Here is a 22,878-nt window from a genome sequence, read left to right on the forward strand (position 1 = left end):
GCAGTGGGGGGGGGGGGGTGGGAGATGGGGGAGAGCTGAGGCAGTGGGGGGGGGGGGGGGAGCTGAGGCAGCTTACCAATGATGTAGATCAAAGAAGGAGCTAGAGTTCAAAACACTAATACGTGTAAAATCACTTACTCACCTCACCCAGCGCTAAAATACACTATAAGAACAATTGAAATAAAAACCGTGAAGGTGAAAGCTGCTGCTATACAAGGGGAAAACTGAAATAAGGTGCAACAAACGCAGCTTGCATAAACCAATTTGTGACATATTGTGAATATTTTTTAGCGCTGCTAGTGTCACAAATTGGTTTATGCAAGCTGCATTTGTTGCACCTCATTTCAGCTTACCAATGATATTTGTATTATGAAGCATGAGGGGTTAATGTATTGTCACTGCAGGTTACTGATGCATTAGTGATCGACCAGTGGCCGGTAATTAACCCCTTTGTGCTGCATTATTGCGACCAGTATCAGTGTTAATTAACACTGGTTGCACTGACACTGGTTGCACTAATGCAGCACAAAGGGGTTAATTAACTGCCACTGGTCGGTCACTAATAGATGAGTGACCAGCAGTGACAATACATTAACCCCCTCATGCTGCATAATACAAATACCATTGGTAATTAAATTAACCTCTTGCCAACCCGTCACAGTACATATACTGTGACAGGGTGGCAGCGACCGGTGTACGTCGCTGCCTGTTTTTGGTGTATGCCCCTGTTCTATCTATTTTAAAATTTTTTGGGGGAAAAAGTAATTTTCGGTTTTCGGCCAAGGGCATCCTGCATTTTCGGTTTCGGCCCAAAATTTTCATCTCGGTGCATCCCTAGTAATAATACTTATATCTGTCTCAGAGTGGATTAAATATCTATCTATATATCTATATCTATCTATATGTATATATCTATCTATATATCTATATTTACCACTGCATATAGATATTCAAGATTATTAACTAAATTATACACCAACCTTTTTTTTTTTTTTTTAGAGGTTTCTCTCCGATTAATCAAAATAAAATCGGCCAACTAATCGATTATGAAAATAATCGTTAGTTGCAGCCCTAGTGAGGACATTCATGATGCATTTTTCTTGCGCTTTTCTTGAGCTAAAAGGTGTCAATAATGGCTGACAAATTCATATTCATTTAACCACTTAAGCCCCGGAAGATTTTACCCCCTTCCTGACCAGGGCCTATTTTGCGATTCGGCACTGCGTGACTTTAACGGACAATTGCGTGTTCGTGCTACGCTGTACCTAAACTAATTTGACGTCCTTTTTTTCCCCTCAAACAGAGCTTTCTTTTGGTGGTATTTGATCACCTGTGCGATTTTTTGATCATGTGCTATAAACAAAAAAACCGTCAATTTTGCAAAAACAACAATATTTTTCACATTTTTTTTTATATGAAATTCCCAAAAAAAAAAATGTAAAAAAAATCAATTTTTTTTTTAACATTTTCGCCCAATTTGTTTTATGCTACATATGTTTGGTAAAACAAAAAACAAAAAGCGTATTTTGATTGGTTTGCGCAAAAGTTATCGCGTTTACTAACAAAGGGAAAGATTTATGTAATTTTTTGTTTTTAAAGAGTGATGGCGGCGATCTGCGATTTTTTTTTCGGGACTGCGACATTGCGGCGGACAGATCGGACTCTTGACTGACATTTTTTACACTTTTGGGGTTACCAGTGACATTACTGCAGTAATCAGTGCTATACATATGCACTGTTACTGTAAAAATGACACTGGCAATGAAGGAGTTAACTGTATTGGAGAGGGAGGGGTTAAGTGTGTCCTAGGGGCGTGTTTCTAACTGATTGGCTGTGGCTACTAGTTAAGAACAGAGATCCACGGTCCTACATAGTAGAACCGTCTGATCTCCATTCTTACACAGGGAAGAATGACAGGCGGCTTTGTTTACATTAGCCGCCTGCCTTTCTTCCGGTGTAACGGACGATCGCGAGGGGGGTCCGTGACCACGCGGGAGCGCGCCTCCTGCGGAGCGCGCTCGTTCCCTAGAGCCTCACAGGCTAGCAACATAGCCCTTCGTCGCTTTGCCTGCGAGGGGCTGACTGCCAACGTAAATAGTCGTACGGCGGTCGGCAAGCGGTTAAATTCATGATATTAATCATTTAAATTCATATTAATTAAAAAGTCAAAAATAAATACAATTATATATAAATATTTTGGAAAACTTTCATTTTTTTAAGTTTTCAGCCAAGTGCATTTTGCACTTTTGGTTTTTGTACCAAAATTTTCATTTGATTCACCTCTAGCAAAAAGCCTCCAGCAACAACAGTACCAGTTTCAATACATAGGTTCAAAAGGTCCTCTAATCTGAAGCAGCTTTTATTTTTCAATATCGGAATTTTTTCAGAAATATTAAAACAGAAAACTGAAGATGGTGCTGGAGCTTTTTCCATAGTTTCTCAATCCACTAACAAACTACATTCAAAGTTGCATTTAAATAATGTACCTGGAGTTCCTAGTAAATTATTATCTCTCATGAGCCGGTAATCCTCTTCATTCAAATTATTTACAAACTGATAGAAAGCTTCCTCTCTGTCCAACCGGTCCATCTGACTCTGGCGTTGAGAATCTGACTGTTCAGCATTTCCTTTCCCGGTAGAATCGGTACTCTCCATGTTGACTAATGGATGTATAGGTGAACCTGTCTAACAAAGAAACTATGTTAATAAGAAGGTACAGAAAATTTGCCAAACACACATGATCAGCATGCAGAACAAATCACAATGAACTGTCAGGTAAAAAAAATGCAAACGTTTGTTCAAATTAAAACAGTACAATATACTCAAATTCATTGCCAAAAGAAGTTCTAAAGGCAAAACTTTTTTTTCACCTTAACGCATTCCCTACATAAAGGTAAAAAGTAGTTGAATCTCCCCCTCTCCTTCCTAAATGCGTATTTAAGCCCTCACTTGATCCAGTGCTGTGCCCATCTGCAGCAGCTCTCTCCCTGCTCTTACAGGACACGCGCACATATATATTTATATTAGGGATAGACCGATATGATTTTTTCAGGGCCGATACTGATATTTTGCTCACAACGTATCGGTATCGGCCGATATTTAGTACAGTTAAAATTTTGAAAAATAAAGACAAATTTTGACACACATCTGGTACTGAACATGTTAATTTTTGTTTAATGCCTAATGGCTGGCTTGATGGCACCCAGTGGTGGGTGGCTGGCACCATGTGGTGGGCGGCTGGCTGCCTGCCACAGGGCACGTGGGTGGGTGGCTGCCTGTTATACACTCCAGTGAGACTAGTCCTGACTCCAGACGAGGCTGTCCAAGGCGAAGGAGGCGGCCTAAGAAGGCAGAATGACATCACAAATATCGGCAATATCAGTCAGTTCCGGGGCCGATACCGATAGGAGAAATTGCAAATCGGCCCCCCATATATCGGTCTATCATATATATATATATATATATATACACACACACACACACACAATCAGTTGGGGTGACCAGCACTCAGCTGTAAGTTAGTGCATAGCATTAGCAATCAGGCCGTCCCACAGGCTATACAGTGGGGATCGAAAGTTTGGGCACCCCAGGTAAAAATGTGTATTAATGTGCATAAAGAAGCCAAGGAAAGATGGAAAAATCTCCAAAAGGCATCAAATTACAGATTAGACATTCTTATATGTCAACAAAAGTTAGATTTTATTTCCATCATTGACACTTTCAAAATTACAGAAAACAAAAAATGGTGTCTGCAAAAGTTTGGGCACCCTGCAGAGTTAATATCTTGTACTGCCCCCTTTGGCAAGTATCACAGCTTGTAAACGCTTTTTGTAGCCAGCCAAGAGTCTTTCAATTCTTGTTTGAGGTACCTTTGCCCATTCTTCCTTACAAAAGTCTTCCAGTTCTTTGAGATTTCTGGGCTGTCTGTCACGCACTGCTCTTTTAAGGTCTATCCATAGATTTTCAATTATGTTGAAGTCAGGAGATTGTGAAGGCCATGGCAAAACCTTCAGTTTACGCCTCTTGATGTAATCCCCTGTGGATTTCGAGGTGTGTTTAGGATCATTATCCATTTGTAGAAGCCATCCTCTCTTTAACTTCAGCTTTTTCACAGATGGCATCAAGTTACCATCCAAAATTTGCTGAAATTATATTGAATCCATTTTTACTTCTACTCATGAGATGTTCCCTGTGCCACTGGCTGCAATACAACCCCAAAGCATGATTGATCCACCCCCATGCTTAACAGTTGGACAGAGGTTCTTTATATTAAATTCTGTGCCCCTTCTTCTCCAAACGTACCTTAGCTTACTCCGGCCACAAAGTTCAATTTTAACCTCAATCGGTCCACAGAACTTGTTTCCAAATTGCATCAGGCTTGTCTATATGTTCATTTGCAAAGTTCAAACGCTGATTTTTGTGGTGAGGATGTAGAAGAGGTTTTCTTCTGATGACTCTTCCATGAAGACCATATTTGTACAAGTATCTCTTTATAGTGGAATAGTGTACCACAACCCCAGTGTCTGCCAGGTCTTTCTAGAGGGATTGTGCAGTCAAACGTGGGGTTTGAATTGTTTCTCTCACAATCCTGTGAGCTGTTCTGTCTGATATTTTTCTTGGTCTTCCAGATCTTGCTTTAACTTCCACTGTTCCGGATGACTGCCATTTCTTAATTACATTCCGAACAGAGGATATTGACATCTGAAAACGCTTTGCTATCTTCTTATAGCCTTCTCCAGCTTTGTGAGCGTCAACTATTTTCAGTTTCAGTTTTCTAGACCAGTGGTCCTTAACCCTGGCCTACAGGGCCCACTAACAGGCCAGGTTTGCAAGATAACTGAAATACATCCCAGGTGATATCATTTGCTGCTCAGTGATTGCAGTACTCTAGTCTGCATCTCCCCAAGGCAATACTTAAAATCTGGCCTGTTAGTGGGCCCTGAGGAGTTGAGGACCACTGTTCTAGACAACTGCTTAGAAGATCCCATGGTGCTGATTGTTGGGGTAAGGTCAGATGAGTCTGGGCATTTAAAACCTTTGAGACTGACATCACCTGGTCTTCCCAGACGATGATTGAGAACAATCCATGACACTCTGGCAGGTCTCAGCCTTGCAAAGGGGGCATTGCATGCTATAAAGTCTGCAGGGTGCCCAAACTTTTGCAGACGCCATTTTTTTGTTTTCTGTAATTTTGAAAGTGTCAATGATGGAAATAAAATCTAACTTTTGTTGACATATTATAAGAATGTCTAATCTGTAATTTGATGCCTTTTGTTGATTTTTTTTTTCCATCTTTCCATGGCTTCTTTATGCACATTAATTTCTACCTGGGGTGCCCAAACTTTCGATCCCCCACTATAATATATATATATATATGAAAAAGTCAAAAGGGACTGCTGCACATAAAAACTTTTATTGGAAAAGCCCAATTAGACATAAGTAGTGACAATTACGGTATGTATTGGCGTATAACATGCCCGGCATATAGCAGGCACCTCAATTTTAGGAGGAAAATTTTAGTAAAAAAGCTTAAATTTGAAATAAATCGCTTTGAATTCAGAACTCGTTGCTCCGGTTCTCCAAGGGCAGAGCCAAGTGGGGGCCATCTTGCCCTCACTCCTCTTGGCTAGCCACCGATATGCCGGGGCTGTCGGTAAACCCGGAAGACAATGGAAAGCGGCAGGAGGGGCACCTCTCTTGTCACCTATAAAAGTGCCACTGGGACCACTTTTAAATCGGAAAGCCGGCCACCTGCTGTAAAATAAAGATACCAGGGTTATGGCAGCTAGCTGCTGCCATAACCCCGGTATTTAACAGCTGTCTTTGCCCCCCCACCTTAAATATTTACCTGAACCCAATCTCCAGTGAGAATGGAGCAGGGGGCGGGACTGAGCCACTAAAGAATTAAGATAGGCGGTCAGTAAAAATTTCAAATGTAAATATACACCAGTTTGTAGACTCTACACAAAGGCTAAATATACACAGATTTGGGTTATTTTTTTTTTTTTAACCAAAGAAATGTAGAAAATACAGTTTGGCCTAAATTTATGATGATTACTTGCAAAATTTTATTGAAAAAAAAAAAAAACTAAGAAAAACGTTTCCAAGTTTTTGGTCTTTTTTCCATTTCTGTAGCAAAAAAATAAACCCAGTTAGAATTAAAATTCCACCAGAAAAAAAGCTTCATCTCAAAAGACAATTTGTTTGGATACAGTGTTGCATAACTATAATTGTCAGAGTGTGAGAGCTAAAATATGGCCTGGGTAAAAAGGGGGGGAAGTCTGGTCTTGAAGTGGTTAATTTAGTTTATTACCCCAAAAAAAAAAAATCCCTCTTTATATGTGTGATAAAACTGCATGGCAAAACTGCCTTGCAACATTGCTGGGTGGCACCATTTTTCTTGAGGTTAGCGACTCCCAACTTTCATGTTGGGAAGCAGCAGTAAAATCTCACGCATGTGTCAAGGAGATAGTAACGAGGATAAATGTAAACAGTGCTATGTGTTAACTAGTTACACGAGTCTGCACAGGGGACACCATGTACACACTACGTGTACATGTGCGTGCAAGGAGCACGAAGCATCAGATGCAACTGATGTTTAGTGTCTCCGACACACATATGTGTGAGCACGCGGGATGCTATGCATCAGTTACATGTGCGCAGGGGACGCTATGCATCAGTTACATGTTAAGTTCATTTGTTCAAGAAAAATATTTCCATCCCTTCTATTACTCCTTCCACTCCCATAAATCTGTCAAGTCCTGGTCATGTGAGTGCCATATAGAACCCATCTTGTACCAGAAAGCTAATCTTCCTCTTACTTGGCATAAACTGTCTGTGCACCTCCTTTCTCTGTTGTAAACCAACATTTTAAATACAATAGAGTTATCAAAAAAGTATATCGAAAGCCAAAATACTTTTAATATTTTGGATAGTGTAATGCTGACCATACACGCACAGAATTTTGGCCGAAAATGGTAGTTTTAGGAAAGATCGTTCGAAAAATCGGGCCGTTCGTGAACACAAGTTTACCAACGATTTCGATCGTGTGCCCGGCTAATGTCGATGGATCCATAGCGAAAACTTATCGTTTCTACGAAAGTTATGTGTATGGTAAAATTGAAACGAATACAATATTCTGACTCATATTGTGCATGTTATCAAACGATGTAAAAGTTTATTCTGCAAGTCAGTGGCCAATTCGCTTTCGACTGAATAATAAGAATAATCGTTCAGTCTGCAAACGGCCGAAATTCTGTACGTGTATGACCAACATAAGGAATGGTTAAAACCCCGTTTCATGCCAGTTGTGTCCCATTCAATTAAAAAAAAAAAAAAAAGTCATACCTGTTTTATGCACTGGTGTTGCACAAAGCAGCCCTGCTGTGCTATTGTACCCTGACAGGGGAACCCCCGAGGTGTACATTAGTGTGTACTAGGCTAGCTAAGGGAAACACTCTGGAGGACTCCTGAGAGCTGAGAATAGCTGCTCTATCCAAAACTAAGAAACGTTTTGGCTTTATATGAACTTCATGAGGAAAATATTTTAAAACTTACAGAAAATATCAGCATAAACTTAAGTCAAACATTAACTTTTTTTGTTGTTTTGCTTTCTCTCCTCGAGGCTGGAATAGGTTGGGGCACCTCACTATGCATCAAGAGCAGGGTAAGAAAAAAAAAATTGGATTCCTATCAAAATGTATTTTAATAAAATGCTTTTGGAGTAAGAATCTAAAAGATAGTTTTCGGTTTAAGTTACATTAATAGTTTAGTTTATTCAGCATGAAATGAAGCTTAGTTATGTAGCATGAGGCTGTATATTCTGCAATATTTACATTTTTGGTAAACTCATTGAAATAATCTAAGCTCTGCAAGTGGAGATAACATGCACTGCATTGATGCATTCACACAATTGCACAGTAACTATGAGATAAAGTTCAGGAATATTCCTGTAGCCCATTGTTTTGCAAATATATGTACACTACAAACTGTATGATAGATTTGGATCCGATATCGCTGTTTTACTAACCCGACAGCTTATTATTCTAAACAGGAAACTTTCATTTTGTTTGCAAATATTAAAGATTCTAACTACCAGCAAGAATAAGTCCTTACATTTAAAGAGCACCTTTCATTTCAGATCCATCATGGCAGTGCTTGTTAACAGGCATCCACTCACCTGCTGCCGCCACGTCCCTCACCTTTCGCATCACCAGTGAACGGGACTGTCTGAGTCAACAGCAGGTCAGAGGAGGAGCCGCTGTGGGAACAGAGATGACAGTTGCTCTTTAAAAATCATGATTTAAATCAAATGCACCTTAAGCAAGAGATCCCAAAATAGCGCTATAATGGGATCAGGACAGTGCTCATCAATTTCCTCCACTGGCTTTGGACACTAGCTGTGGTGGTATTTACATCTACCTGCAGCTGCTAAAATTCAGCTAAACGGTTTTAAAAAATATACTGAACTGAGACCTGCTACACCTAATCTCCATAACATGGGGAGGTAGTGTTCTGTAGTTCACAGAGAAAACTGGACAGAGCTGATAACACGGCGAGAGTTCTGTACATCACAGTTTACAGGCTCCGTAGAATTATGGCATGATTACGTTTTTTTTGTAGATATGACAATATGATTAAAATGGCCTATTTACTTGACCAAAATAGAGTAAATAGGAGAAATTAACTTTTAGGATTTACATACACTTAATATACTGGCCCCACCAGGGACAGCCAAGAAGTTTCACAAAAAGGACTATGTGGGTAGAATAATCAATCTGTACAGGATATAAAAACTGCAACATTCTTCACAACACTGTTACCTAAAGATAATGAATGCCCTTTAAAGCAGAGTTCCATTTAAAAGTGGAAGTCCTGCTTTAACCACTTCAGCTCCAGAATGTTTTACCATCTTTATGACCAGGCCATTTTTTGCGATACAGCACCGTGTTGCTTTAAAGAGGAAGTAAACCCTCCTCTGCAAGTTGTACCTATAGGTACTGTAAATATCTTCTAAACATGCACCGTTTAGGAGATATTTACCTTACATGCAGCCAGTGACGCAAAAAATTGAGTTTACAACCTCTGACAATTGTACCCAAATAAAATTGATGTCCTTTTTCCAAAAAAAGAGGGCTTTTTTGGTGTTAGTTGATCACTTCTGCAGTTTTTATTTTTTGCGCTATAAAAAAAAAAAAGACAAAAGAAAATGAAATCAAAATTTCTTTATCAGTTTAGGCCAATTTGTATTCTGCTACATATTTTTGGTGTAAAAAAAATCCCAAAAAAGAATATATTGATTTGTTTGCGCAAAAGTTATAGCATTTACAAACTATGGGATAGATTTATGGACTTTTTAGTTTTATTGTTTTTATTAGTAACGGTGATGATCAGGGATTTTTAGCGTGACTGCGACATTTCAGCGGACAAATCTGACACTTTGTGAATACCAGTGACACCAATCCAGTGATCAGTGCTAAAAATATGCACGGTTACTGTATAAATGACACTGGCAGGGAAAGGGTTAACATCAGGTGTGACCAAGGGGTTACGTGTGCTCCTAGGGAGTGCTTTCTAACTGTAGGGAGAATGGACTTACTGCAGGAAGAGAGATCTGTGTTCCTTGTTAGTAGGAACACAAGCTCTCTCTTACGGCCTGACAGAACGGCAGTCTGCCTTGACCATCATGTCTATTAAGGCCATTATAAATAAAAGCCTGTCAGAAAATTTCCACGAGTTCTCCTTTACAAATGATAAGTATTTGCAGGCTGTGGCCACATTTCATAGTAAAATGTGGGTTTAACATAAAACATGGTCAGAAAGATAGACTCCTAGCTTCAATCAATGACATTACACCACAGGGGATAACACTACAAATCAACTTATAAACTATAACAATTTATTGTTACTAATATAGCGCCATCAATTTACGCAGCACTTTACATACATATTGTACGTTCACATCAGTCCCTACCTTCAAGGAGCAAATTCATTCTTTTTTCCTTCAATATCTGATGCCAGTGCCAGCTGTAATAAAATAGCTGACATAGAACATTCCTTCATCCGAGCTTCTCAGCATAAATGGAGGAATCTATGCTCTCTGTGGGCAAGATGGTTTTACTGAAATTGATCCATCGATTGCCTTCAGTACAACCAGCCTTACGGGTTGTTTTCGCACAATCACTGCCAGCGGCTATAGTCGCCAGCAGTAATCCTTGTACTCAGCCGGTGAGGAAGGCTTCCCCCGCTGGCAGCGCACAATTACACTGTGGGAGAGATTCCTCCATTAACAGTAATTGTGTTGATGGGGAAATCAAGCAATTTTCAAGAAAAGAAGATTGCATAATGTATTTCCTGCCTTAGATACAACTTTCTGATTTTTTTGCCTAGCCGAAGGTGACATACTGGCTTCCTATACCCTTGTAGGATAGTCACATTACACATTCCAGGAGGCTGTGTCTTAACCTGCATGGGTAAAACCTGGGGCTGCATCATGATGGGCATCAGAGGAACGTCTGCAGCAAAGAAGACAACACTGGCCTTGTAATATACATTTTATTCTTGATAGGACTACTTTTGACATATCCAACCTTTTACTAATTAAATATTGGTGAATTTTGCATGGGAGCTGCCAAGTCCTCTATAAAATGAGCCTGTCACTACAGGATCAAAGAAAACAGTTATATCTGAAAAAGGAGACAATTACTTTGCCAGCAGTTACTCATAACTTAAAAGTGGAACTAAACCCACCTGTCCTTTACAGCCAGAGAAGCTGCTACCTTGGTCTCTGATATGCAGATGTTATGGTGCTGCACATGTGATCAGAAATGACACCAGCAACTTGGTGTTTTGACAGTTTGTTTGCGAACACAAGCACGTGTGACAGTTATTTACAGCATGCCTTGAATGTAACCATTTTGGGAAATTGTTAAATTAATGGGTTTTATTCCATTTTATTAATGCAGAGCATTACAACTAGCATGGTGCACTTCACAGATATTTTTTGACTCAGTGACTGGACAATCACCAACGAGTGAGGTAACACTTGCAAAACATCACCTTGACACCTGGCTCCATTCTTGCCATCTTACAGATGCCAGAAAAGAGCCAGAAGTATAAACTGTACTGAGCAACAAGCAGTGTTCACTAAATAAAATTCTACTAGGAGTAAATGCACCAGAGGTTTTTCACTTCTGCCAAAAAAAAAAAAATCTAGCAATTTTTTTTCATGAATTTAGTTCCGCTTTAATAGGAAAACATCAATCATCGCCCCAGAATTGCAAGGAAAGATTTCTGGTACATTGCTAATGCAAAGTACGTACAATGAGTACCCAAAGTACCACAGCCTTCATAACTAGGTACTTTGCAGATAGTAGAGCTGCACGATTCTGGCCAAAATGAGAATCACGATTTTTTAGCTTTGAATAAAGATCACGATTCTCTGTGTAACAAAAAAAAATTGGGATAACTTTACTGTTACGTTTTTTTTTTTAATTCATTAAAGTCTATTAATTGCGTTTGAAAGACTGTTGCGCAAATACAGTGCGACAAAATATTACAACAATCGCCATTTTATTCTGTAGGGTCTCTGCTAAAAAAATATATAAAATGTTTGGGGGTTCCAAGTACTTTTCTAGCAAAAAAAGCTGATTTTAACTTGCAAGCAACAAGTGTCAGAAAAAGGTCTAGTCTTTAAGAGGTTAAACTTCCTTTTTCCCTGGCAGAGGGAAGGAAAAGATACAATGTAATCATTTTGTTTATAGTTACTGGGAGACTTATGCTGATAGGCGTTTGTTTGCGGGAGGCTTTTTTTTTTTCCACAGCTGTTCTCTCTGCTTCCTCACAAAGAATGGAGCATATGTCAGGTTTAGATCGTCTGGGGGGGGGGGGCGGGGTGAATCGAGATCGCGATTTTCATACGATTAATCGTGCAGCTCTAGCAGATAGGAAGCAGAATAAAGTAGTAAACACTTTAACCTCTTCCTGCCTGGCCTATAGTAAATGGACAGCTGGGCAGGAAATTTACCGTTCTCGGTGAACGTTATATGACGTCCCTCCAGGATCAGGGTGCACTACGGTGTAATCTGTCACCAGCTATGTCCACCAGGCACAGTGGATGACAGATCAGTGTACTGATCTGCTGTCGATACCATGTGATCACTGTGACCAATCACAGCAGATCACATGATAATTGCACACAATGGATTTCTTCGATTCACTGTGTACTATTGTGTTGGGCTTTGCGATTGATCACAGTGATCACATGGTACAGACAAGGCCAGTCTCAGCCCATCTGTACCATGTGATTAGCTGTGGAACAATCACAGCTAATCACAACAGTAAACACTGAATGGATTTCATTCAGAAAAAAAGGTTGCTTAGAACAGTGAAATTCACTGTTCTAAGCAATCATAGTGTGTAAAAAATAAAATCCTGATCTCCTCCCCAGAGTAATATAGTGTTACTATGGTGACACTGTATTGCTCTGGTCACAGAAATTACAAATAAAAGTCACCAGTGTTCCTGATTACTGCAGTTATATGATGATTCTGTACTGCTCTGATCAGAGTGAGTGTGTGTGTATATATATATATATATATATATATATATATATATATAAAATAAATAAATTCCCAAAAAATTGTAACAAAATTACAACTTCAAAAAACCTGCCATGAAATGAGAACGGCACCTTCCAAGTGCAGTAGAGCTTTACATTCTGTATTTTCTAAAAGTTGGCAACTCACAACAGTGAAGGAAGATGCACTTGTATAACACTAATGCCCCATACACACATGCAGATTATCTGCAGACTTTTGTCTGCAGACTTACCAAAACCATATAATATGAGGTCAAACCTAAACACTTTCAATTTGTATGCAATCCAACAGGCCCTTGCACTACATAGAAAAGGTAAGTCTGCAGACAAAAGTCTGCAGATAATCTGCACATGTGTACGGGGCATAAGTCCCACTGTGCAACTCCTGAGGGGTTCCCACTGTGTCCTGGGGTGGCATAAAGACAGCTAGTGGATTCTGGCACTACCTGGTGTACTTGGGAATGCGGTGAGATGACGTCACGTCTGGGTGTGCGAGTGGAGGAGGCAGCATACGTTCGGAGCATGCGTGCTCCTTTATTACTTTTGTGAGTTGCCATTTTTAGAAAATAAAGTAAAGTTCTACTGCAGTTAGAAGGCACCATTCTCTTTTCTTGTCTCCTACAGAGTTCTTTCTAGTTCCTATTGTAACTGGCTGCCTCCAAATGCATGCGCTAGAGACTTTCCTCAATTTTAGAGACTTATTGCACAGTGCATTGACAGTTCTGTGGACATTCTATTATTAATTTATTTATCCACTCTTAGGCTCCATGTACACGGGACGTTGTTAAAAGTCCCTTTGAATGCTGGAATTTTTAGGACGTTTGAAACGTCCGTTCAGTCGCGTTTGTACCCGCGTTTAGGGGCGTTTGCGTTTAGAAGCGTTCCTAGAGGTCAAAAAAATTATTCCCCTTTAAAAATGGAAAAACGCGAACGCTAAACGCGGGTCATCGCGTTCGGACGCGTTCAGACACGTTCGGACGCGTTTGTGCGTTTGAAACGCCGGGAAACACACGTTCGAACGCAAATAATTGCGTTCTAAAAACAGTCCCTGAACGCAACTGCCTGCAAATGACTGTAAACGACCTGGTGTACATGGACAGATAAGAAAATGTAGATGGGTTCAGGGGCTTCTGAAAAAAATGCCCAACTGCTCCTAAACGGCCATTTCCAGCGTCCCGTGTACATGGAGCCTAATTGTCTGCAGCCTTATGGGACAAATAGCACTTCTGTTGTGCGCCAAATATTTATCATGGGGGGAAAAAAAAAAAACTTCCCATGCCTTTTACTAAATACCTTGGACAGTCTAATTTCCAAAAAGGGGGTTATTTATACTGTCCTGGTATTTACAGGCCTCACAAAATGATACATAACACATGTGTCTCCTTGGGTCAATGTAAGGAGGAGATATAGTAGCAGCAGGCAGCGGTGTGAGCACTGAGGGGAAGATCTGAAGGAAGAAGATGTACACACATCAAGAAACATCACACAAGGCAAGAATTTACATCAGCATTAAAGTTGAACTAAACCTACCTACAGCCAAAGAAGCTGTCCTCTAAGCTTCCTGTTTGATATGCAGTTGCCATGGTGCTGCACTTGGCAAACTGAGCAGGAAGTGGGAGCAGGTACCTGTCAATTCCTGGTTCCCACGCCCCCAAAATGTGGCAGCAGAAGGGAGGGGGGGGGGGGGGAGTAGGCAGACAAGCGGAACTTCCTCTTTTGAGTGGAGCACTGCTTTAACAGTTCAGTTCTGCACAAAAGCAATTGTGATAAATACTATTAACGGCATGCCTAGAAGGTACCTATTTGTGAAACATTAAATAGATGTGTTTAGTTCCACTTTAAAAATGTCATTTTTTTGGAACATGTTACTTGTTACAGAATCTGCATCCTCTACCCCAGCTCCCAAGATGGCCCAAAATAAGTTTCATAAACTAAGAGGTACGCCAACTGGGCACGCTATTTAAACTGTATGTAGCCTCAGCTATGTACAGTGTTGTGTTCCAGGTACGAGACGAGACCTTCCTATCCCACACCTGCAACAAAACAGCGTCGCTCAGCCAGTCATAGGCAGCGTTGTATTCTTTGAATGAATAAACAGCTTCCATTGATTGGCTGAGTAGAAGACAGACATCTGTCCGCCTCAGCCAAGCAGAGGAAGCTTTGTATTCATTTGCTGAATACAAAGCTACCTATGAATGGCTGATTGCTGCTTAGCCCGGCTGATTTGTTTTGGGTGTGAAACCGGAAGCTCTCATCTCACAGCCAGGACACAATGCTATGTACTATATGTATCAGAGGCTACATACAGTTTATATAGCTAGCGCACTGGTTAGTGTAGTGCCTCGTACGCACCAGTAGTTTTTCTTTTGTTCAACCCAGCAGGGCTGAATAAAAAAAAAAAAAAAAACAAGCTTAGGGGAATCCGCTGTACTAGCTATCCGATGTTAGTACAGCAGCCTCCTCTGATGTTCCTCTGATGTTATATTGTGTTCTGACAGGGGGACTCCAACCACCGATTTACCCCCCCCCCTTTCGTGACCAGGCCATTTTTTTCTTTTCAGCACTGCGCTAGTTTGATTGACAATTGTGTACTCATGCAACACTGTACATAAATGAAAAGTATATTCTTTCTCTTCTGTGTTTCAGATCTGTTCTGTGTTTCTCCTTGCGAATGGGCGGACATCCATTGGCTGATACCTGCTGATCGGCTTGTGCTGTGGCTCATCACAGCACAGCCGGGGTGCCGACACAGCACACGCATGTGCGCTCCCCTACCTGGAAGTAACGGGCCATGTATTAGGTACGTGATCCAGCACAGAGGAGCTGTTCTGCCATCGTACTTCTACGTGAGGTGGTCAGCAAGCAATTAATCACCGCTGGAATATTTTGCTAAACAAAGACAGAAAATTTTGGGGGGAAAAAAAAAAAACAAACGTTTTTCTTAGTTACATTTTTAAAGTAATTTTTCCTGGTTACTGAGGATCAGTCCCCTGATCATCAGTATAAACAATGTACTCATTGTGCCTGTCAGCCTTGCTGGTTATCGGTTCTCCTTTCCTCACAGAGAGACAACATGTGAGGAAAGCAAAGCCAATAATCAGCAAGTCTGTTTACATGTGACCAGCTGTGATTGGCCCTTTACCGATCTCTGATCAGCTGTGTCCAAAGGACACAGGGGTCACCAGGCATGCTCAACATGTATCCCAGTAGGCATGCAGTTCTGGGAGGACATTCATGGATGCCCTTGCAGAACTGTAGCTGTGTTTTGCCTCTAGCGTGGTAGGGAAGTGGTTAAAGTGTTTTTCCAAAATACCTTTGTGGCTGATTTGGGATAACTCCTACATCATGGGTGCTCAACCTGTGCCCCTCCTGATGTTGCAGAACTACAAGTCCCATGAGGCACTGCAAGGCTGATATTACAAGCATGACTCCCAAAGGCATGATGAGAACTGTAGAGCAGCAACAACTGGAGAGCCATGAGTTGAGCACCCATAGTCATATTTGCTTGCATGTTCCCACTCACATAGTATAAAAACGTAAACATTGCCGATAACATTTTACTGCTAAAAAATCCTATAAAAATCTAACTTGGCTTTCCCCTTCAATATAATGCTAAGTAGAGGGTTGGAGAGTTAGGTTTACCATAATAAACCCGGTCTGTATTGTGCAGACAGATCTCATTATCAGTTTAAGCCCCGGTTCACATTTGTGCGATTGCGGAGATTGCATGTAATTCGGAGCGCACTGCACTTTGTATGGCTGAATTTGCACCGCATCTGCACTAAACTCGCACATGAGGCTTTTTTTTTTATTCGCAGCAGAATCGGATTGCATAGTGGTTCACACTAGTGCGATCTGATTCTGTGCGAATTTACAGATCGCACTGCGATATGCGATTGCAACTGGGGGTGTCGTTAACTTGTAATTGATACCCCCTGCGTATCGCATATGGCAGTGTGAACTGCCAGAGGTGCGGATGCGATACGGGAACACGCTGCATATTGGCAGAGTCCCCGCATCGCACAAATGTAAACCGTCACTTAAAGCGGAGTTTCGGCCCCAAAATCGACAGACTATTTTGGGCCATCCGCTTGCTATAGGTCACCTGAAACAGAAATGGGTAGTTACGATTTTTTTTTTTTTTACTTACCTTGTAATTGCAGAAAAATATACACCTTTCTTCCACTTCCTCCCTTGGCGGCCACGTCCTACGTCGTCACTTCCGCTTTTCAATGATTCCTGGGAGCTGAACGTCATCGCTCCCAGGAATCAATGCACCTGCACCGGCCCCGACGTCAGTTCCAGTTCAGGCATGTCATACCTTGCTAAACAGCTTCTGGGCATGCCCAGAAGCTGTGCAGGGATGACGCTGCGGCCCTGGAAGTGACGGCGGGGCCGGTGCAGTGCATCGTGGGACCAAAGAAGACGGAAGAGGACACAGAAGAGGATCGCGCTGGCTTCAAGCTGCCCACACCTGAGATGGCAGCGCTGGAGAAGACATTTTAAAAGTGAGTATTTCTTCTTGCATGCAAGTGCGAACCGGGACAGATCAGAGGCTAGCCATTGTGGAATGTACTAGCCCTGACTGTCCCGGGGGTATTTTCATTGACATTTTTTTTTTTTTTTTGTGCCCGGAACTCTTTAAACTAGATGTGCACATGCCTTTCCTAATAAAGGGTGCAAAGATCAAGAAAAAAAATAAAAAAACAGTTGTTTACAATCACTTGGACAGGTCAAAACAAAGTGATTGTAAACAAGTCTCTCTCTTTTTTTTAATTAAATGACAACTATGTTATACTTACTTACCTGCCCTGTGAAGTGGTTTTGCACAGAGCAGCCCAAAATCCTCCTCTTCTCGGGTCCCTCTTCACTGCTCCTAGCAGAGTTGAAGCTGTGTGTGTCCATTCAAACACAGAGCGGCCGTTGAGCTCCCCCCCCACCCCATCTCTCTCCCAATTGGCTACCGCTTTGATTGACAGCCGCAGGAGCCAATGGTGCTTCAGCTGTTTCAGCCAATCAGGAGAGAAACTGACTTGTGGACATCGCTGGACAGAGATGGAGCTCAGGTAAGTATTAGGGGGGCTGGGGAGGCTGCTGCACAAAGAGGGTTTTTTTTATTCTGATGCATAGAAAGCATTAAGATAAAGGAATTGCAAAGGCAGAAGGTTTTTTTTTTTTTTTTTAAGGATGGCTTCATCTCTTCTTATGGAGGGTATTGGATTCATCTGTTAAAAAAAAAAAGTCGCCGCCATCCAGGTGTGTTTAATACGTTTAGATAAAAGCAAGTAAAAAAGGGTAGAACATGTTCCCGAAGGTGAACTTATCCTTTAACCTTTTCACAGCCAGAGCCGTTTTTGAATGTTTAACCACTTAAGCCCCGGAGGATTTGGCTGCTAAACGACCAGAGGGTATTTTGCGATTCGGCACTGCGTGACTTTAACGGACAATTGCGCGGTCGTGTGACGCTGTACCTAAACGAATTTGGCGTCCTTTTTTTCCCACAAACAGAGCTTTCTTTTGGCGGTATTTGATCACCTGTGCGATTTTTTGATCACGCGCTATAAACAAAAAAAGAGTGTAAATTTTGCAAAAATAGCAATATTTTTCCCTTTTTTTATATGAAATTCCCCCCAAAAAAAATGTAAAAATCAAAATTTAATATTTTCGGCCAATTTGTTTTATGCTACCTATGTTTGGTAAAAAAAAAAAAAAAAAAAAAAAAAAAAAAAAAAAAAAAAAAAAATCGCAAAAAGCGTATTTTGATTGGTTTGCGCAAAAGTTATTGCGTTTACTAACAAAGGGAAAGATTTTTGTCATTTTTGTTGTTTTTTTTTTTTAACGCGTAATGGCGGCGATCTGCGATTTTTTTTGCGGTACTGCGACATTGCGGCGGACAGATCGGACCCTTGACTGACATTTTTGACACTTTTGGGGTTACCAGTGACATTTCTACAGTAATCAGTGCTATATATATGCACTGTTACTGTAAAAATACACTGGTAGTGAAGGGGTTAACTTTATTTGAGAGGGAGGGGCTGTGTGTGTCCCTAGGGGCGTGATTCTAACTGTGATTGGCTGTGGCTTCAACTGTATGCAGAGTGATCAATGGATCTACATAGTAGATCCATGTGATCATCTCTCATACAGAGAGGAGAATGACAGGCAGCTTGTTTACACATGCTGCCTGACTTTCTCCCTCTCCCCCGCCGATCGCAGAGTGGCCGGCGGCGATCGGGTCCGCCGGTCACACGCGCGGGGGGGGGGGGGGGGGGGGGTCCGTGACCACTCGGGAGCGGGAGCGCGCCTCCGGCGGCGCGCGCTCGCTCCCTAGACCCTCACAGGCGAGCGACGTAGACCTACGTCACTTTGCCTGTGAGGGGCTGACCGCCGACGTAGATAGTCGTGCGGCGGTCGGCAAGTGGTTAAAAAATTTTTAGGCCTGAAGATTACATACAACCCCTAAACATTAAATATTTTCTGAAAGAAGGCACCCTAGAGAATAAAATGGTGGTAGTTGAAATGTCACGATATTACCGCAAAGGTAATATTTCAGTAAAAAACACATGAAAAGCTATTTCTAGGGGAACAAAAACACAATAAATTACCCAATTTTTTGGTAAATATAAAAGCCAAGGTTGCAATGAGTTAATAGATACCCAGCATATCTAGCCCTAACTATGTCAGTTCTCTATATTTTCTATAGGCAATGCTTTAAAGGCCCTCTATAGGTCATCAGTTGAGCGTTATGAAGGAGGTCTGGTGCCAGAGTGATTGCGTTCACTCTAGTGTGTGCGGAGATATGTAGCGTGTTTTACAATCATCGTTTTCAGGCGTAGGCGCCCTGCCGTGTACGCTTTGTATGTGCATATATGTGGGAGTGGGGGGATTTTATGCGCTTGAGTGCAACTAATTTTTCACAATAAAAAAAAAAAATTTCCATCACAGAGGGGACAATAGGGGACAAAGTCCCCTATGTGACAATTTTTTTTGGCGACATGTTCTCTTTAATGATACATCCAGAGTCTAAAAGACCCCGTGTGTCTCCCCCTGTGCTTTACTAAATGTAATGCAAAATCACATTACATTCTTTCCCAGCCTTAATGACCAGAGAACTGTCAACGGGGACCCGGAAGAGCGTCACTTTCGGGTCAACAACACAGCAGGTCCCACCTGGTGGCACCTGCAATACTAGTCCTGCAGATGGGCAAATGGAGCCCGGGATACATAGTGGTGGGAGCATTTAGGCAGCTGCCCAGGCGCCAGGACGAAACTTCTTGTCGCCATGGTGACCTGGTGCTTGCTGAGCCATGCTTTAAGTATGCTGTGTGAATAGAAACACATAGTAGGGTTTCGCAAATTTGCCTGCAAAGGTGGAAACAGACTTTAAAGGTGCTTTCACACAGATGTTAATGGTGGAGTCATGCCTTGTCCTTAGAAATACCTTACAGTTACTGACTTTGGTTACATCAGTTTCTTCCAAAGAAAACAGGAAACAGACGCTTACACCCACAAAAAATGGAAAAAGGATGCAGACCTCTTTCTGTAGACGCAGATGTAAACAGATGAAAGCCTGCCCATAGACATACACTGTGGTTCAGTCTAAAACTGACAGATGCAGCCAGACTGAAAGTGAAAGGACCCCCAAAGAGTAATAAAGTGGCCTAATCACAACATCCCCAGTACATTAACACGCTGGGGTCCATTCTGTAAAATAATTCTTCTTTCATTGTCCTCTCTGTCCTGCAGATGTCAGGACATACCGAGGGCCAGACGTGTGGCCCCAGAAACCGACAAGTGATCCCCTTGACTGCATTCCTTGCCCACACATGCACAGGCTGCTCCCTTTCACTCTTACAGAATGTAGAGCTGCCAGAGAGAGCAGACTGGACATGCATGGGCAAGGAATGCAGACGAGGGGTCACTTGTCAGTTTCTGGGGCCACACATCTGACCCTCAGTACCACCTGAGAGGACAATTAAATAAGTCATCATCCTATAACAGGGCAGGGCCAAGCGTCTGAATGTACACTGCCATGACAGGCCAGGATTTCATAAAAAACATTAAAAGGTAAAGTAAGCCTTTCCTACGGTGAACCAGGGACATCACTGCTGAAAGCCTGTTGCTATGTACAACCCTTCATACTGGACTAGGACCTACTTTCTATGTACAACCCTTCATACTGGAAAAAGATCTACTTGCTATGTACCAACTTTCATACAGGACAAAGATCTACTTGTTATGTACTAACCTTCATACTGGACTAGGATCTACTTTCTATGTACTAAAATTCATACTGGACAGGGATCTGCTTGTTATGTACTAACCTTCATACTGGACAAGGATCTGCTTGTTATGTACAACCCTTCATACTGGACTAGGATCTGCCTTGCTATGTACTAAACTTCATACTGGACAGGGATCTGCTTGTTATGTACTAACCTTCATACTGGACAGGGATCTGTTTGTTATGTACTAACCTTCATACTGGACAGGGATCTGCTTGTTATGTACTAACCTTCATACTGGACAGGGATCTGCTTGTTATGTACTAACCTTCATACTGGACAGGGATCTGCTTGTTATGTACTAACCTTCATACTGGACAGGGATCTGCTTGTTATGTACTAACCTTCATACTGCCCAGGGATCTGCTGGTTATGTACTAACATTCATACTGGGCAGGGATCTGCTTGCTATGTACTAACCTTACTGGACAGGGATCTGCTGGTTATGTACTAACCTTCTTACTGGACAGGGATCTGCTGGTTATGTACTAACCTTCATACTGGGCAGGGATCTGCTTGCTATGTACAACCCTTAATACTGGACAGGGATCTGCTTGTTATGTACTAACCTTCATACTGGACTGGGATCTGCTTGTTATGTACTAAACTTCATACTGGACAGGGATCTGCTTGCTATGTACTAACCTTCATACTGGACAATGATCTGCTTGCTATGTACTAACCTTCATACTGGACTGGGATCTGCTTGTTATGTACTAAACTTCATACTGGACAGGGATCTGCTTGCTATGTACTAACCTTCATACTGGGCAGGGATCTGCTTGCTATGTACTAACCTTCATACTGGACAATGATCTGCTTGCTATGTACTAACCTTCATACTGGGCAGGGATCTGCTTGCTATGTACTAACCTTCATACTGGGCAGGGATCTGCTTGCTATGTACCAACCTTCATACTGGGCAGGGATCTGCTTGCTATGTACAACCCTTCATACTGGACAGGGATCTGCTTGCTATGTACAACCCTTCATACTGGACAGGGATCTGCTTGCTATGTACAACCCTTCATACTGGGCAGGGATCTGCTTGCTATGTACTAACCTTCATACTGGGCAGGGATCTGCTTGCTATGTACTAACCTTCATACTGGGCAGGGATCTGCTTGCTATGTACTAACCTTCATACTGGGCAGGGATCTGCTTGTTATGTACAACCCTTCATACTGGACAGGGATCTGCTTGTTATGTACAACCCTTCATACTGGGCAGGGATCTGCTTGCTATGTACTAACCTTCATACTGGGCAGGGATCTGCTTGCTATGTACTAACCTTCATACTGGGCAGGGATCTGCTTGCTATGTACAACCCTTCATACTGGGCAGGGATCTGCTTGTTATGTACTAACCTTCATACTGGACAGGGATCTGCTTGCTATGTACAACCCTTCATACTGGACAGGGATCTGCTTGCTATGTACTAACCTTCATACTGGGCAGGGATCTGCTTGCTATGTACTAACCTTCATACTGGGCAGGGATCTGCTTGCTATGTACTAACCTTCATACTGGGCAGGGATCTGCTTGCTATGTACTAACCTTCATACTGGGCAGGGATCTGCTTGCTATGTACTAACCTTCATACTGGGCAGGGATCTGCTTGCTATGTACAACCCTTCATACTGGGCAGGGATCTGCTTGTTATGTACTAACCTTCATACTGGACAGGGATCTGCTTGCTATGTACAACCCTTCATACTGGACAGGGATTTGCTTGTTATGTACTAACCTTCATACTGGGCAGGGATCTGCTTGTTATGTACAACCCTTCATACTGGACAGGGATCTGCTTGCTATGTACTAACCTTCATACTGGGCAGGGATCTGCTTGCTATGTACTAACCTTCATACTGGGCAGGGATCTGCTTGCTATGTACTAACCTTCATACTGGGCAGGGATTTGCTTGTTATGTACTAACCTTCATACTGGGCAGGGATCTGCTTGTTATGTACAACCCTTCATACTGGACAGGGATC

General features: G+C 41.9%; 1 protein-coding gene across 2 annotated transcripts in view; it reads right to left on the bottom strand.

The window, feature by feature from the left end:
- RLIM (ring finger protein, LIM domain interacting) overlaps positions 1-22,878 on the bottom strand; it is a 51,492-nt gene that overhangs the window by 27,660 nt on the left and 954 nt on the right. Inside the window, exon 2 of one of the 2 annotated variants that reach the window (XM_082264460.1) lies at positions 2,487-2,681. In XM_082264460.1, the coding sequence (XP_082120586.1) occupies positions 2,487-2,655 (169 nt within the window). In that variant the 5' untranslated portion in view covers positions 2,656-2,681. Of the gene's footprint in view, positions 1-2,486; positions 2,686-22,878 lie in introns of both variants that reach the window. The other variant, XM_082264461.1, reaches the window with a different exon arrangement.

Source organism: Pelophylax lessonae, assembly GCF_965119305.1.
Source record: "Pelophylax lessonae genome assembly, chromosome: 7".
Taxonomy (NCBI): domain Eukaryota; kingdom Metazoa; phylum Chordata; class Amphibia; order Anura; family Ranidae; genus Pelophylax; species Pelophylax lessonae.